Here is a 17,657-nt window from a genome sequence, read left to right as displayed (position 1 = left end):
GGTGATTTAATCTTGGTGCCAATATGCATAAGTTATTAGTAGACCTTCTCAGAATTGAGTTAGAAATAGTGGATCAATCGATATCTGCATTTTCCGTGCGCGCGCTAAGGCATTTCGAAGCTACTCAATTCACGGCCAGAAAGTGCCAGAACCTGTCTGCTGGTATGTAGTTTAGAGATGACTGGTCTGTTCTAGTGGCATTGCGATTTCATTAAGCAGTGTATGATTGTGATGATAGAATGAGTTCAAGCTTTCCGAGTCAACGTCTTACCGAATTTAGAAAGTACCGAAACGATCCATAATTATGCGGTCGCTAATGTCTATAGCTGCTGCTGTATTGTCACTAACTTCGGCTTCTTTAGATAGTATAGTATGTACTAAAAGTCTAGATCGTCATGTTGGGTTGGAGTCCGGATTTAGTCCCGATGCGATGTGCTGGATATAAGACAGCAAATATTGACCTTGAAAAAGCCAAACATGAGAAGCAGCGTGCCATGATAATTCGCAAACATAAGGAAAAATATGGCGATTATTATCACAAAATTTGTAAAAGGCTCTGGCCTGCGTCCTCTTTCTTCTTCTTTTTCTTCTTTTTTTGGGGGGTTTTAAGAATTCATTTAATAAATACGTTACGTCCAGAACACGCTTGGCTCGGTTGACTGGCTTCGGGTGGAATTGTACGTCTTACATTCATTGTATGTGAACTGAAATAAGTATAATATCATACTGCCAATTGTGGCCTCTCTTGTGCTTGTCTGCATTTGTAGACGCTAAGACTCAGTGTGATCAATGGAAGAGCTGCTAATTTCGTCTTCGCTGCGCTTTCAAATTACTCAACTAAATTTGACGCAACAGGCCCGAATAGGCTTGGCCCCAAGTTATATAGGATCTGATGAGGCCCGCAAGATCCTAGATCCCTCAAACCATCTAACCTAAAATATGAAGGCAGTTCTATGGCTCTGGTATGTTTCGCTGGCAGAAGCCACCTGCACTTCCAACTATGCCATATGGATCTCGCAGGACAGGGCTAAACTAAGCGAGACGTTGGGGCAAGCTCTGCCTAAGCTGGACTATGACGATATTTCAATCCTTAATCCTGGTGTTGATGTCGGTATGGCGGCTGTTCCTGGAAAGCGATACAAGATCCCTTACCATGCAAATATGGCACTCATTCCACCAGCTTCGTGGTCTGACAATTGTCCAAAAACGTTGGAGCTTCATGGTGCCAAGTCAGAAACGCTTGAAGTCTTCCATCAGCCATCTTCGACACCTGAAGGAGTTAGCCATAACCCGTCTGTATCTAAACTGGCTCAGTCACCGGTGCACACGGAAGCCTCTGGTAGCGGTCTGATACCAAGAGCAGCGTCTGTCACGACCGCTGAAGTTTCTAAAACAGTAGGGACATCCGTCACTATTGAGACACGAACAAAGCCGCACGCAGCGACAGGCACAGCCAGCTCTATGTTATGCTGGGAAGAGACCCACCCGTCGGTTTCTGACTTTGTTTCAAGTCCAGCGTCCAGGATTGAGTTTGCCAGGTCGTTTTGTGACAGGCTCCAGGAGGCTACTTTTGACGCAGCGCATCCCATCCAACCATTGCCCTACGGCGACACGTTGATTGGAATGCAGGTATTGCCCTCCTGTCCAAACCATTCAATTGGGGCGAAAGACATGGATTCATGCCGTCGAGTGCTTGAGAACATCAACCATAAATGCCCGAAAGCGGGCGGGACATATAGCAACCATTGCGTATTGTACTACTTCGTCAAACGGTAAATTGTTCTGAGCAAATACACCTAGATAATTTCATTTGATACATATTACATTTAAGCTTCAGGCGCCATACCGTGATCCAATACCGGATGGATTGGATGTCACGGTGCATGCATTGTGTGAGCTCATGCAGGCATGTCCTTGATTTACTACCATACAGGGTTCATAACTACATGTAACTTCATGTCCTTTTAAATATAAGCCGGGATAGCGGACTAAACTTCGAAAGCAAAGGCATGAACTACCATATCGCCCACAAAGCTCAGGAGATCCATCCTTCACATTATGCCGATCAATCATTGAAGATCTTCATACGCTAGAACCTTGATGCTCATGACGTGTTTGGCAGTTTGTAGAGCTGGAGTGGACAGAAGTGTATGGGTCACTAACTGCCGAAGCAGTCTCACAAAGGCAACAAAATCGTCCAGAGTGTAAGAATCACCCCTTTCCACGACCTCGTCCCACGGCAATTGTTCTGGTGAATGGAAGTTATCGTCGATTTCCACCTCTATGAGCCGAAACTCGTCTGTTTCGAAGACTTTGGGCTTCGGCCCGTCAAATTCTTCTTTCGATGATACCCAATGCTTTCGCTTAATGCGGTAATTGATGAGCCATAGCGTTTCCAGTCCCCCAAATCTTGCACCACATACAATGTAACAGCATAAGGAGTCAAGGCTTCTGATCCGGGAGGATTCGTGAAGGCTAGAAGCCCATGATGGGTGGTATTGCCAGCCTACGTGCGGTATCTGTAGCAAGCCCCGGGCTGTGTTGTTCGGAATGACATCTTCAAACAAAAACCGACTGAACATGTCAGGGTCATCTGGTTGGAGAATAAAGAGGTCCTGGCTTGGAGACACGATAATACTGCGCTGCTGGGAAGAGTCGCTCTCTGGGGCGTCGACCTCGACATCCGAACGGCCGCATCTCACCTTCGTCCGGATGGCTATGGGCTTGGTGGGGCCGAGTATATCTCTCATGACACAATGTGACTGCCTACAGGCACCCCAGAGACCCGAGTCGATCAGGTACGTCGAAAGGTTGTTTTTAGTCCATGAAGCTGTGATTTCGTCGAAGCCATTGACTCGACTGGACTTGGGGCCAAAAGCCCACCTGGGAGCGGTGAGGTAATAGGAACCAACCCAAGGAGCTTCCGGATCGTCGTCTTCATGTGGTTGACTTCTATGGTCGCTGCTCAAGCTGAAGATTTGTACACCTGCCTTTGCAGGACGAACGGCGGAGCTCCAAATCTCTATTTGTAGTTCTACCGGAAGGTTTCTGAAGCAATGGAATGAATCAAACATCCTGCTTACCATGAAGGAGCCGAGGATAACCCGCAAAAAGACGAATTGACTTGTAGGATTATCTAGTTCCTGTGACACTTCAACATCGGGACAACCGATCCTATAAAATCGTCAAAGCACTTCTAGATTTATGTTGGCTAAGCCCGATAGGTATCGCAAAAAGGACTTTAGAAACCATGGTATGTTGGGATTGACCGCCAATGCAAGACGCTGGACAGCTTACAGTAACGCCCATTATTGGCAGTACGACGATTTCCCATCATTGATTGTTTCTTCTGCGTATTTTCTTTTAACATGTACGTAGAAAGCAGAAATTCTGGTCAAGATCGGGCCGATTTTCTTCTCTATACGTCTATCGATCAAGGTCGCTCCGGTTGAACCTCACTGTGCCTGAGTTTTATGGCGCCATGCCTACGATACGATTCTTCTAACTCGTGGCGGGGTGACATCGCAGTTGTTGGGGATTCCACTACAGACTTGTTCTGCTCTGTCTGTGTTTGACCTAAAATCGCTATTTTTAGCCATCTTCTTGGGTATAAAGTGCGTAGTCTCTTAACAGTCTTCTGTTTACTTCAGCCAGTATAAGTTCTGCATGAGTGCTTGAGGTAATTTTCGACGGTCGCAGAGACGTCGCATAATGATGTGCATAGGGACTGTAGACTGAGATACTAGCCAGCCGGCAACATGGCACAATTAAGTCCATCTTTGCATGATGAGCCATTACTCACTTACGATGAGGCTACCTGTCTGTCTCCACTCCCCGCTGTTAGCGCGGTTCCACTGGAATTTTTTGAACGTGTGCGCTACAGTACTCTTAACTCAATCGTTACTTGGTTCAGCGGCTGAGCAGATGCCCAAAAAACTGAGACAGACACTAAAACATGAATGCAAGTCTTGATATGGAACATGGGTGCTCGATGATTACCGGAGATCATGATCTGATTGCTCTTTTAGTTTTAATCCATGTTCTGTTGACCGGGTAGTTGGATTAATTTCCCGTAGTGAGAATTTAAATCCCTGGTTATCGGAATGTTTTAGTGTGATCGCGTGATTTTTGGGGGTGAGAAGCGATGGAGTTAGTTGGCAGGTTTGGCAAGAAAAACAGCAACACAAGGCTTTGTGTGCGACGACACAGCATTCAAGCCAAATGACGAATTTTACTACAATTTCAGTCGCGCAGCATAAATAAATCTAACATGCATTCAATGTCTCATGTCATCAATCCCACGAATCTGAAAAATAAATTATATCAATTATCCCTCAGTCCTAACCTGCCTCGCTGGTCTCATCGCGTCAGTGCGGCTGAGGTTGCAATCCGCTCGGGACCGAAAATGGCAAGATCAAGATTATGTTAGCAAAAAACTATGTATGTATGTATGTATGTATATTTTTCGTCCGGGGGGCCATTGGCCCCGAAAAGTCTCCTAGGGGAGCACAGGACGTGCTGAGCTAAACTATCTACAATTACTGTCGCATCCGAATCTACCTGGAACACCCGCAATGTCCACTTGCATCAACGGAGAGCGCCGGACGCCCTTTCCCCCAAGTGGCACCTGCCCTACTCGTAGCCAGCCCTACGGTAGTTTCAAGCACATCGTCTTGGACGTCAAAGCAGGTGGTCCTGGCAAAGTCGCATGCAACTGCTATTCCATCTAGTTCATCCAGCATATCATCGGCACAAAGGCGCATTTACTTTCAAGAGGTCATCCCGTCAGCGGGATCTATTCCTCTCCAGCCTAGAATTCTCTTGCACAGATAGATCAAGTAGCTTTCCATACCCTGAGGCAGGAAGTCCATGATCCCCTAAGATCACCAGTAGCTGCAACCTAGGACCGTACATCCTTGGGGAAACCCCTCGCAGGGAAAAACCCAAGGCGGCTAGAACGCTGCTCTGTAGACAAGGCAGTCGCCTCGTTCCACGGTCTCCAGGTAAGCTCTGTACCGTTTCGACCCAACGGTTTGGTCTAGAGGTCTCAGCCAGTGAGACAGATTGTCAAAGCCTGGTGGTGTTCCAGGCAGCAGCCGAGGCCGCAAAGAAGAAGAAGGTCTCTGGGCAGTACGCGACTGCAGAGATCGGTCAAGCAGCTTCCGAGCTGCAAAAAGGGCAACGAACCATGTGGGGTCCGTGCGTCAAGGTCGAGGGCACCAGAGGGCCCAGAAAGTCGAGCAGCCGAAGGCTGTTTTTGTTGTTCGGGCAGCTAAAGCTGCTGTAGTCGGTCGAGGCAGCGTTAAACTGCAGGCGAAGGTGAGAGTGAGAGTGAGGGTGCGATGACCCTCAATGCCAAGCAGCAAGATGCTGCGAATGTCGTCTGGGCAGCCGAAGCTGCAGAAGTCGGTGTTACGGGAAGTCGAGGGGCACAGAGGCCGGAATGTCGCAGGCTCGCGAAGCCGAAATGTCGAGGTGAGAAGAAGTCGTAGATAAGACAAATGAAATGGTGCCCGGAGGCGATGTCAAGAGCTCGCGAAGCTCAGTGCTGTTGAAAACACTTGTCACGAAGAAAGGTCAACTCTCTGAATCCCTTTCTTCCAGCAGCTGTTAGGGTCCCGCTAGTCCCGCAGCTGCTTTTGTTGCCATTTTGGCCTGTAAAAATTATCTGCCCTAGCAGAACGCTAACAGCGGGTGCCAAGGAAAAAATTTTACAGGAGAGAGTTGTTAGCAAAAAACTAACAAATACTCCGAGATGGTCTAGGGTAGTTAACTCTTCCAATCTATGACGCCAATCTCCACGCCTGAGCCCTGTAGTCCCGAGGTCGCCAAGCCTGAAAAGCGATCTTGCTCCGTTAATGTCCCTTTGCAGCCAGGCGGGTCCCAATAGAATCGGGATTCCAAGCTCTCGGTGAGAGGATACCGATATGAATACTCGGTCACCAATACTCTCACTTTTAGTGATAACCTGCTTATATACTTTTGTCACCATCTTCTGAATTTTTTGGGACCCGCCCGGCAGCCTATCCCGAGAGTGTCTTTGAGTCTGTCCAATGAGAAGCTTCGTTCATACAACCAGTTAGTGAAGTACCCCTCATCATCATTTCGGTGCCTGCCAAGTAGAAAGTAGCTTCCTACTATTTTCTCCACTTCGCCCCACTTCGCTAGTCGCGTCGCTGGCAGCCTCTTCACCTCTTCTGACGACGCGTGCTGGCCCTTCCTTGCCCTCTTCTCTATCTTGCCTTTGTCCTTTTTCTAGCTACAGACAAAGTTGGCAACTCGATTCAAGTTGACGATGTTGATAGCTACAATGCCATGATGACTAGGTCAATATGATTCGGCAAAGCTTGATCCTATAGTGGCTAGGAGAAAGGGGCCAAAAACTCACATGGTAACACATGAAACATTGGAAACATTGGATATGAAAAACTGGCCCAATTTGGCCCGTATTCTTCTGAGAAAAAGCTTAAATTTGAAGGGTGCATCGTCCGATATTTGACGTGACTGTCCAAAGATTTATAAGATCACGACGAGGCGCAAATCGGCAGAAGAATAAGCCTGCCTGGTAAGAGTCTTATTATCAGACTTCACTCTTATAGCACTCCACCCCTACACTACTAGACCACAAGTGTAGTACAGAAGGATTTTGATTTTCTCTCCCCAACTGCGGTGTGACTGCTGGATAGCTGGATAGCCCTTGATATTCTTTGAAGCGTGTACAGCCGCTATCTATCCCCAACAATAGGATGGCTTGGAATACAAGTGAGAAAGCCCTCGAGCTCTTCATTATCCAGATCTGCGGTACCATACTTGTCTACATCTCGGTATTTCTGCGGTTCTGGGCACAATCTGTTATTATGAAAGAGCATGTAATATACGACAAGTTGATGTATATATCTGTGGTAAGCTCACATTAAATATGACAGGTGTACCGCGTATAGCTGCACTATTAGCTCTTTACTTAGGTTTCCTGTCCCCGAATAATGGAAAAATGACACTAACTGTGGACCCTTTATCAGTTCCTCTATACTGCCCAGGTTATCATCATAGTACGCGGCATAGTGGATGGCGGAATTGGACAACATGCGGACGACATTAGCGGGGTAGAGATTGTCAAAGGCTTCCAAACATGGTATTTCGGAGAACTAATATATGCCGTACTTTCATGCTTCACCAAAACATCGGTAGTCCTGTATCTCCATCGCCTTTACATCGGCGAACCATCAAAAGGGGCAATCGTCAATAAGCCCATCCTGAGAATATCTTTGATCGTCTGCCTTGTCTGCGTCTGGGCTACGTCGATTGTGTTTTTCTTGACCAGCATTTTCCAATGCTCCCCAGTTGGCTATTACTGGGAGCAATTCAAGCATCCCGTCAGACCTGGCACATGTTCAAAAAGTATCGTACCCATTGCTGGTATAGTTCTTAGTGTTGTTTTGGCCCTTAGCGATTGGACCTTGGCTCTAGTAGTGCCCATTATGAGCTTATGGAAATCATGGTTGCCGTGGCAAACCAAAGCTGCAATCCATGCTCTGACGAGCCTAGGCGTACTGTAAGTGTTGTTTTACATTTTCAATTTTCTTTACGTCGGAAGCATCACTGGTGTTGAGCCGTTAAGAGCTCGGATGTTCGGGCAGCTCTCCCCGCAGACTCGTCTAGCCGATTGGCAACGATGAGATTACTCATGGGGCTATGTTCGAGGACAGGAGGAGCCATATTGGTGTAAATTCAAAGTCCATTACATGACTGACAATACATGGATATGCCAGAGCGGGCGCGGCAATGATCGTACGCATTCCCTATATCAAGATGCTGGATCTTACTGAAGACTTTCTTTACGAGACAGTGTAAGATCTATATTCAGTTGCGTTATCTCAGGATTGTTCACTCACTGGTATACAGAGATGTCGCGAAATGGACGGTCATAGAGGCAACTCTAGGAATTGTGGCCGGGTGTTTGCCAACCATTTGGCCATTATTGACGGCGATGAGATCCAGATGTGTCTCATCGAAGCTTGACTATGCGAATGATAAACCTTTGCAACATGGTGGTAGAGTCGAAAGAGGGACGAAACAAGACACCACTCAGAATAACCGCGACACGATTCTTATTCACACAGACTTCTTCCTTTCAGAAAGTTTTGTTAATAATTCCGATAATCATGTGAGACATGACCCAAACAATAGTTTTCGACATGACCAATGGCGTCCATAGAATAGACCGATATAGCAACCTGTCAGCTGTCATGACCGTAATGTAAAAGCTTAGAAGTCCTCAGACTAAAGAAGGGGGTACGAGGTATGAATACAAGAGACTTTTACTAATAATACCAACAAAACAAACGATTTGTCGTATGTATATGAATTGACATACCGCAGTAGAGTATGGCGGCCAAATGACAAAGCCGACAGCTCCCGGCTATTTGCACTATGAAATTGTCTCATACACTTGATGATCACATGCATCCACCTCCTGATCCAAATGTCTTCTATGGCAGCTCATCCGTGCACATCTTCATCCAGGCTCCAGATATCGTCGTCCGAAGTCTCCCATCTCAAAGTCTCATTAGAACCTCCGTCCTCGTAAGTACTATCATCGTCCGTGACGCTGTGTAAGCAGGTTCCTTTACTACTGTTACTGCTAGAAAGCGTACTCCAGTCGTAAGGCAAACCGTCGTCCACATTTTTCGGCGGAGTATACCATTCAATCGTAAACTTTTGAAGTTGTGGCATCTTGGCAAAATAAGAGAGGCGCTGGATGTATTCCATCAATTGTCCGCATTGACAGTCCTGCCTTTCCACCTTGATCGTGAGGTCGCGCACTAGCATTTCGACCGCAACAGCATCTTCCCAATCGCCAAGAATATCATCTAAGAAGCGAGAGAATCCGCTCAAAGAGATTATGAATGAGTTCTCCTCATAAAACACCCTTCGAGCTTCTAGAAGAAGATGCCGTCGAGACTCATCGTTATTGAGGAATCTTTTTAGAAGAAGAAACCTTCCAATACTCTCCTCATCTGACCAAGCAATAGGTTCTTGTACCACGACTGGATCCTCCTTCACCAAGTACTTACAGAGTACAGCGCGGCGATCGTCTGATGGCATCTTGGAAATGTCATCGAGGGGTCTCCCACCTGTCAGTTGAGCGAGATCGTCATTAGCGGTCAGGAGCTGCATCGCTTTGGCCTTGTGGATCACTGAAAGTGGCTGGCAGATGTTAGCAGCTGTGACTTCGACAAGGATCTGACCCGGGGTTGCTTGATTGTCGATGAATGACCAGAAGATCACTCACCTGGGGAAACTTGTGTATGCTCTTTCCTGACTGGGAGAATGATTTCAAATGCGCTCGCATTCTTATTTCTTGCATGCGGTGATATCGGGAGAGCTGGAGATTGAAGAAACCGGGAGCATTGCTATGGAGAGGCAGATATAGGCCAAACGAATGCCTCAAGAGTTCACGTCCGTTTCAACAATATAGATGATCTGGCAGTTATATGCTACAGAGCTATGGCCGATTTCACCCATGTTAGCACGTGTAGCTGCTCCAGAAGTCGAATTGAGCGGTTCCTTATCTGCACATCTTTCTTGGCTGTTATGATAAAGCCAAGACGAATTATAGGTTTGCCGTCCGACACAAAGACCTCATGCTGAAGCCCACAATATCGTAAAAAAGGCTGACTTACGAGAGTGGCGTGAACAATATTGGAAGAGATATTTATGGCCTACTGCTCGTTCAAGATCAACACAACCGAGACTGGACATGTGAACAGCCTTCTGGAAGGCTGCCGAGCATTGCCTTCAACCTTTGCTGTTTATGGAAGGTGTTGGCCATCAACGTGGCTGCGCGATACGATACGGGCCACTTGCTTGTGCCGGCAGCGCACAGGACATTCGTACTGACATGCTGTCGATTGAAGTGTCTTATTGAACACCAGAGGGGTAGCAGACCAGGGCTTTCAACATCTCGGTCAGATCTTGCTAGGAAATTATCGTACGAAGCGTAGCGTTTAATCACTCCTGCTGCACAGCTGCCAATAAAGAAAGTTTCAATTCGATCTCTATGATATGTCCCAAGAAGTTCGGGACGATTGAATTATATATCATCTTATGTATGCCACTACCACGTAGTTCTGTCTTGAATGCTGGCTCCAAGGACTGCAAAGAAGCAAGGAAATCATAGATGTTCATAGTAAAGCATATGAAAATATATGGAAGAAACTGCAGGATTGCAAAATAGTCCGTTGTTACGTTACTCCTATGACCAAGTTACAACAGCCAACTCTCATAGGAATACCGTTAAATCCTGAGAAGCACATGCCTATTCCCTCTGTTTCACTAGTCACTACTAGCTAGCCGCTTCTTATTTCGGTTCAGTTGAATCCCCCTGTAGATATCCTCAATGCTTGGCAAATCAGCGTCGTCGTCATTGTCGGGGGACCCGTTTCCACGTCGGGGGGAAAGTGGAACAGTTCTTGACCTTGAGCGAGCTACCGCACTTCTCTGTACAACTATTAGAACTACGCTTCAATATCCCCGGAATCACGTATATTTGAACTTTTCTTCGACCTCATAGACCACCTCCTGCGAGGTCTCGGTCGTGTCAGTAAACTAGCCACCCATGATCCCTCGCTCATAGACTGTTCAGCACACTTCGTGAATTTGGGTACCCGTCGGGAGAGCCTCCTCTCAGACTGATGCAGCTTCTTCTTCTCTTTGGTCTTGCTACAGTGCCGAACATTGCATTGCGCAAATGGCACGGTAGTAGCGGGGGAGACTTTAGTGATTCTTCGCATGATAAGGTGATGAAGGAGTTTCTGGATGACTTTCATCGGCATCCGTTGGTCTGAAAGGAGATGCTGGAAAATGGAGAAGATGGGAGAGAAGAGAAAATGGGCGGAAAATGATGGCAACTTTCTGTTATTTATAGCGAGAGATACTAGTACACATATTTCTTACTAAATGCCTCTCCTCAAAGTAACCAGGAATCTCTCTCCGCAATCCACGACGTAGCATTGTGAGAGGCAGAGCTATAGAGCCGTGACGTGTTCATAAGAGGCCAAGATCTAAATGCCACACGCCCTTACCTGGTCCTTTCTAGAAGACGCCTATCAAGGCTGGCGGGTAATGAGCCACCATTGACGACAGAAAGCCATATGGAAGAGGTCGAGCACTAAATAATGCCTAGTTCTTTAAGAAATAATACCTATCTATAGTGAAATCTTCCGTAGAGAATTATCATGGCTTTAAACAAGGGTTTATTTACTGGGACGTGAACGCTCTCCTCAAACATATTCTTTGGTCACTGTTAGCATAGATCTCATTTTTGGCTGCTGAGAAGAAGTCCGAGAAGTTAATAAACAACAAATTATCGTCATCATTAGATTTGGAAACGGTAGTTCAGCCGGGGTGGAGTTTGCCCTCGTCAAGATCCTCAAGGTGGTGGTTCCGGAGCTAGCCAGTTTCTGTAACTGACGCTTCACAGCGATTTGGCGGTTTCAAACTCTGTGGTTTAACTTCATGTATTCCTTGTCCCGAGTTAACATCTTGCTTGAAAACCTGTTCGCCATAAATCCATTCACGATCATAACGCATCTTGTCGCATTCGCCTTCCGAACATACTCCATAAATCCGTCAACCTATCATAGCCTTTCATCATTTAATCACTCCATAGTGGTTTAAATACAAGATATGTAGAATGAGAAGGCCCATGGATGGAGAGGAGTAGATCCGAGGGCCTGTCAATCACGCTTCGACCCTACCTTACCCGCTCCCCGTAGCCCAAGTGCTGCCACAAGCACGCAAACAAGCATTAGGGAAAAGAGAGTCCAAAAGGATGCGCGGTAACCTTCCAAGAGAGCCTCGGGGGACTTTGGGTTGATCTTTTGGTTTGTTACCGCTGCGGAGACTACCTGCACAATAGCCAACCCCAGAGCGTTCCCAAACTGCGCGGCCGTGTTGAAGACAGCACCAGCAACGGATTGATTCTTCTCAGGGAAAACCTCAGTAACGATAATGAGTCCGACGGTGAAGAGCACATCGATAGAAAATGGCAGAAGGATTTGTGCGAAGAAGGCACCGACCCAATAGGACCAACTGGGATTGATCACGGCCATAAGAAGCGGCGACCCCGAGGAAAGTAGAGATGAGACCGCTACAAGCCAGACAGCAGGTATTTTATGCACGATGAGGCCGGTCATCAGATTGAGGCCTAGTCCGACGACGGTACTGGGAAGGATGCGGATTCCGGCGTCGACAGCCGACAAATATTGGATCTCTTGAAAGCTGTGGGCGTATAGTCAGTAAAACATTCATTCAAAACGTTCTGACCGTTCACCTACTAGAGACTTGTAAGAATATCAACAGAATTCAGCACTGCAAACGATAAAGCTATAGCAATACATATGGTAGTAAACGCAGAGTTGCTCCAGAAGCAATTAGGTATTAGAGCCGGCATGCTTCTTTTGACTCGGTAATGCATCCAACCAACAAACAGTGGCAGGGTCGCCAAGCTGAAGCATAGGAGTGTAACAGTCCCGGTCTCTTTGATACGATGGACGTCCGTGCTGATAACCCTTGATCTGGTTAGTACCATTTTGGTTACAATTAGAAATACCTCAACTTACGCTAAGAAATAGGAAATCGAGGCCATAGACACCGAGGCGAGTAGTGCTCCGATCCAATCGACTCTGTATATCAAATCAACGAATATGTTTCGGAAACCGAGCGGCTCGGATTTTGGCAGTGACCATAGGCCGACGGCGGACAGGAGCAGGGTAACGCCTCCATAAAGATACCATCCCGAGCGCCATCCAACAGTATCCACGAGTACGCCACCGACGACAAGGCCAAAGGTGAAGCCTAGCAGCTGACTTAAACCCAGGCAAGCGAACGATATGTTTCGGCTCTGTCCACGGGGCTGAGTGTCAGCTACGAGAGCTACAGAACTGGAGAAATGCATCGCTATGGCAACGCCCTGCAATGCCCTCATAGTAATCAACTGCTGAATGCTCTTGATAAATCCACAGGATAACATAAACACGCCGTTGAGTATGCACCCCGAAAGATTAACGGATCGGGGCCCCAAGACATCAGCGACGGCACCTGAGAGTAGCAGTGCCGAAGCTGTGGCTAGTCCTTGAACTGATGACGGCCAGAAAGCGAGCGACTGCGGTATATTGAGATCTGAGGTCAGTTGGGGAAGTCTAATGACTATGAGACCGCTGGATGCGCTCGTGGCGAAATTGACCCCGCAAAGCTGGAATACTACTGCAGTTCTTCTTATAAGTGTTAGCGGAGCTGCAGCGCCCGTGCTTAAAGCCTGCGATAATTCGCCGTCATCAAGGATGGTTAGATGAACCTCAGCATGGTCTTTGGGCGGGGATCGCGACATCGAACTGCAGGGTAGAGACTCCATGGACGTCGATCTGTCATGCACAGTGTTGATGGGACGTAAGTGATCACGATCCACACGGAAAAAGCTGAAATAGTGGGCGCCTTTGGTCTAAAGGTGTTGCCTCAGTTTCTTACTATCCTGTATCCGGTTCCTAGGTTGGTTGAAGCTCTTCTAGTACATCTTTGTGTCCTGGGAATATCACTTAGAAGTACAACCGAAATTGGATTCAATAGTACCAGCCACTGCCAAATAGTCGTGAAGGTGGCATACGCCTTTCAGATTCTGACAAAAATGGCTGCTGGGAGTTGTAGCTCATAGCCTGTCAGCAGGAAATCCATAATGCAAGTGCTACTGTACGCCGAAGATGCGTACTTCATCTTTATCAGGCCTTCAATCCATAATAGTCATATTCCTACCCTGTCTGTTGTTGGACCTGAGCAAACCTTCCTATTTAGGGTCTTACGATCCATACATCTCCTTCCCATTCATTATATGACTGAAGCAGCTCGAGCTCTGGGTAAAAAGAATATCTTTAGAATAATACATAAATGATTGTACCAAGTTAGAGACAGTCGCTTACATGCCTGGGTACGTGCAAAGATAATGTAGAAGCGTTCAAAACTTGTGTAGATTGAAAGCCATCTGAAGTCATTCAGAGTAGTAACCCCAGTTCTATCGATATGTCGGCAAAGTCATACGCCCTCCCCGACATGTTTGAATCAGCTTTGGTGCTTTATTACATTGTGTACTATATATGAAATTGGTATCGATAGCCTGATGTGCATGGCCCAGCCTTGGCTGATTTATGTGTCAGAACGTATCATAATCGCATAGCACGACCGAAAATCGAATCCCAAGCCCATTACTGCTTACAAATGAGGCGAGAATGAAACCGGGCTTAAGGTAGCTATACATAGGGCCCCTTGATTAGAACGACTGGGTTCAAGTTTCCCATTTTTGGCAGCAGTCCGGGAAGTAAAAGAAAAATGAGAAAAGTATTCACAAGGCTAGAATCAAGCCGGCAACGGCCATTCCGGGCGCAAGACAGGCGGCCACAACGGTAGCATCCAGCTCGATCCTCGAATAAAATGCCAACTTGCTGATGCGGCTCCCCCCAGCCATTTTACCTAGGTCGACAGAATTTGTCCTGGCCCTGCAGCAACATGTCTTTGCCTTGTCTAGCACCCCTCGTCTCACGGCTATCCCATCTCTTTGGCGGTAATAGCTGGACTGACCAGAATCATTTAACTCGGAGAAGGGTGAAGAATGCATTCCGACGGAAGAAGATTAATTTGCGGCCTTTTAAGAAGAAGCACCAGATGTATACTCGAAGATATGACGCAGACAATCTTGCACCAAGTCAACAGGCAAATATGATGTATACAACAAGATATGGATCAAGCCGCACCACGAACAGAAGAAGCGAAGATGCTATCTCTTCTCAAGTCGTCCCTGTATCAGTCAACGTTCTCACAATGCCGCGACAAGTCGATCGTGCATGTCAAACTGATCTACGACCAACCTCGGCGCTCTCAACATACGAACTGGTCTCAGCCAATACGCTAGACGAGTGCACAACTCCAGATGGAAGGCAGCCGCCTCCTCCGCCCCCGCCTTATACGCCTGGACAAGGCCTAAAGCAGTGATCGGCGTGGGACGCAGCGGGCGATACTCAGTACATATATTAGGAGAAAACAAGCAAACTTGTTCTACAGCATATCATAAAGCTCAGATCAAATAGAACGATCAGGCGAGATGAAAGATGCAGTTACAGTGACAGAACAGGGCAAAGGATGTGCTTCCACTGATAGTATGGGTGTAATCATTGACATACCCTGAATTGCAGTGAACAATGGGCCACGGCCACTTGAAGTCTTACTATCTCAAGTAAGCAGTGAAGGTTTAATGAGGATAATGCGTAGTTTTAGTACGCGTATTAGCAGACTGTGGAAACCAGAGTCTGGAATGGAAGTTGAGAGTGAGAGTTAGCATCCGCGATTTATTGATTTTGCTAATTGTCAGTAATGGTGCCTTTCCCTCCATGTGCTTTAGCAGCGCACAACAATTATCCATCCTCTTAGATAAAAAATCGTGGAGTATCTTCATTACTACCGTGACTTCTTACCCAATGGAACTTCATGGCATACGGAAGTTCAATACCTATTGTCTTGTTTGAACTAGGCTCGTGTAGGCACTATAGTGAATACCGTTTACAAAGCTCAAGGACCTGGATAGGTGACCAAACACCAGTTAATGCGCTTAGTAAGCCCCTTTCTCTGCCCCTCCATGCTTGTCTTTGTTCGCATGCCGGCGTGGAACGTAATGAAGTCATTATGGCCTGGACAGATTTAGCAGCCATGTCGTATCACACTGACTCATGAAAAAGCCATATAGCGGAAAATGACCAAAAGTCTACCGCCGCAAATGGACTTTCTCACACAGATCTGTGTACATCAGTCCAACCAGACAGTCCATAATTTGCCTTTACATTTGTACCCTCCCAGTTCACCCCGAGAGTATCACCTTGTCCGTGAGGCCGCATGAAATTCCTGTACTTTTAAGTTTCCTTCGACCCTCACCATCGACGAAAAACCATCTGGCAGCTTGTTTTTTTTCTCATCTACTCATATTGAGAGAGAAAGGCTTTTCAGGAAATATGGCTGAATTGGTTTTTGAAAATGAGGACTTGACTGCCCTCAAGGGTAATGTTATCGTCGTCACAGGTACGCAAAATACTGCCCGTCTCGGCTCCCGACTCCCATCCCCAGGTGGCCATGCTCATATATGGGTTGGCTATACACGTATTAGTTACGTCGGCCTCAGTTAACATTAAAACTCTTTGAATAGGCGGTTCATCTGGCATAGGATTGGCTACCGTGGAGCTACTTCTGTCAATCGGAGCCTCGGTAGTCAACGGTGATGTCCAGGCTCCAGAAAAGGAGATGGCAGGCGCATATGAGTTCATCAAAACAGATGTAACTAAATGGGAAGAGTTACTTTCGCTGTTTAATAAGGCGAAGGAGACACATGGCCGCATCGATCATGTTTTTGCCAACGCCGGCATTGGCCCACGTGCCGATTACTTGTCTACTCAACTTGACCAAGCTGGCAATCTAATGGAACCATCGAGCCAGAATCTCGACATTAACCTCAAGGGTGTCATCAACACGTCAACTCTCGCGATTCACCATCTGCGACAACAAGCTGAGGGAGGAAGCATTGTTATCACGGGATCCGCGACCGGTCTCCAGCGTTTTCGGGCCGTTGACTACGGTAAGTTGGGGAACGGTGTTCTCAGCGCTCTTTACGCTGGCTAATACCTATTAGCTACTGGAAAACATGGAGTGCTCGGTTTTGGGCGAGGACTTGTCCCGTTGCTTAAAGCCGCTCAACTTCCGATCCGGGTCAACACCTTGGCACCCAGCTGGACGGATAGCAACGTTGTCCCATCCTTGAAGAGCTTGCTAAACAGCATAAACGTCGACGTACAACCTGCCTCTGTAGTAGCTCGTTGTGCCGTTTACCTCATGGCTGATACCACCATGAACGGACAAGTCGTCCATGTGCAGCGTGGTAAGTATGCTGAGGTTGATACGGCTGTTTTGATTCCTGCGTATAGGAAGATCAAAGGCGATAACTACCCGAGCGAGGATGAAGTCTTTGAGCGACTTGCAGCAGCGGCAGCGTAGGTTGTAGGTTATTGTACAGACGAAATGAGAATGAGTACGCAGCAGCAGAGAGAATTCTGTACAACTATAGAGCATGACAAGATACGACAAGAGAAAACTCGCGAAACCACTTGATCTTCTTTGTCCAAGGTGCAACATGTGATATAGAGCGTTGAGCAGGACAACCATACCGCACTACGTCAGAAAACGTCTATTAGCTTATCGAAGATTCACAATCGCCCCTCATGGGCCAGCCTTCACAGAGAATCTGCATTCTCTAACACAATGTTACCGAATAGAGTAATAATTAGCTGTAGTCCTCCATCCATATCCGTGCCCCGGACTGGTTGCAGACGTGACACCGATTTTCGAATCCTCTTTGTAGTCCCAGGTGACCGTTTCAGTCAGATTTCTCCAATTCCTCGGAGATTGGACCCCCTTTCTCCGGCTTGAAGACGATATACGGGTTAGGTTCCGCCTCAGCTCGGTATGCGCCTAAAAGACATGCCTCAATAAAGTCTATTTTCGTCGAAATATCCTGTAAACGTGTCTCTCCTATACATGAGATACACCAACAATGGCCATATATGGAGTAC

The 17,657-nt window shown here is 47.0% G+C and overlaps 7 protein-coding genes across 7 annotated transcripts; 3 read left to right on the top strand and 4 right to left on the bottom strand.

Moving 5' to 3' along the window:
• Positions 1–939: 939 nt before the first annotated feature.
• Positions 940–1,776, top strand: FOXG_19445 (uncharacterized protein; the record flags this gene model as incomplete). The annotated part of the gene is made up of 1 exon (XM_018399659.1): positions 940–1,776. One exon carries the CDS (start codon positions 940–942, stop codon positions 1,774–1,776), a length of 837 nt encoding a protein of 278 aa, XP_018242933.1.
• A 293-nt stretch (positions 1,777–2,069) lies between these two features.
• On the bottom strand, positions 2,070–3,074 carry FOXG_06888 (uncharacterized protein; the record flags this gene model as incomplete). The annotated part of the gene is made up of 1 exon (XM_018385520.1): positions 2,070–3,074. The coding sequence occupies one exon, from the start codon at positions 3,072–3,074 to the stop codon at positions 2,070–2,072; it is 1,005 nt and encodes a 334-aa protein (XP_018242932.1).
• A 5,425-nt stretch (positions 3,075–8,499) lies between these two features.
• Positions 8,500–9,177, bottom strand: FOXG_06886 (uncharacterized protein; the record flags this gene model as incomplete). The annotated part of the gene is made up of 1 exon (XM_018385519.1): positions 8,500–9,177. One exon carries the CDS (start codon positions 9,175–9,177, stop codon positions 8,500–8,502), a length of 678 nt encoding a protein of 225 aa, XP_018242931.1.
• A 2,561-nt stretch (positions 9,178–11,738) lies between these two features.
• On the bottom strand, positions 11,739–13,390 carry FOXG_06885 (uncharacterized protein; the record flags this gene model as incomplete). Its single annotated transcript, XM_018385518.1, has 3 exons — positions 11,739–12,282; positions 12,339–12,572; positions 12,624–13,390. The coding sequence occupies 3 exons, from the start codon at positions 13,388–13,390 to the stop codon at positions 11,739–11,741; spliced, it is 1,545 nt and encodes a 514-aa protein (XP_018242930.1).
• A 1,002-nt stretch (positions 13,391–14,392) lies between these two features.
• Positions 14,393–14,515, bottom strand: FOXG_19444 (uncharacterized protein; the record flags this gene model as incomplete). The annotated part of the gene is made up of 1 exon (XM_018399658.1): positions 14,393–14,515. The coding sequence occupies one exon, from the start codon at positions 14,513–14,515 to the stop codon at positions 14,393–14,395; it is 123 nt and encodes a 40-aa protein (XP_018242929.1).
• Positions 14,516–14,556: 41 nt separating this feature from the next.
• On the top strand, positions 14,557–15,039 carry FOXG_19443 (uncharacterized protein; the record flags this gene model as incomplete). Its single annotated transcript, XM_018399657.1, has 1 exon — positions 14,557–15,039. One exon carries the CDS (start codon positions 14,557–14,559, stop codon positions 15,037–15,039), a length of 483 nt encoding a protein of 160 aa, XP_018242928.1.
• A 1,010-nt stretch (positions 15,040–16,049) lies between these two features.
• FOXG_06884 (uncharacterized protein) lies at positions 16,050–17,082 on the top strand (the record flags this gene model as incomplete). The annotated part of the gene is made up of 3 exons (XM_018385517.1): positions 16,050–16,116; positions 16,241–16,666; positions 16,721–17,082. The coding sequence occupies 3 exons, from the start codon at positions 16,050–16,052 to the stop codon at positions 17,080–17,082; spliced, it is 855 nt and encodes a 284-aa protein (XP_018242927.1).
• Positions 17,083–17,657: the final 575 nt, after the last annotated feature.

This window comes from Fusarium oxysporum, chromosome 3, assembly GCF_000149955.1.
Source record: "Fusarium oxysporum f. sp. lycopersici 4287 chromosome 3, whole genome shotgun sequence".
Classification (NCBI taxonomy): domain Eukaryota; kingdom Fungi; phylum Ascomycota; class Sordariomycetes; order Hypocreales; family Nectriaceae; genus Fusarium; species Fusarium oxysporum.
This window is presented reverse-complemented; position numbering and strand designations above follow the sequence as displayed.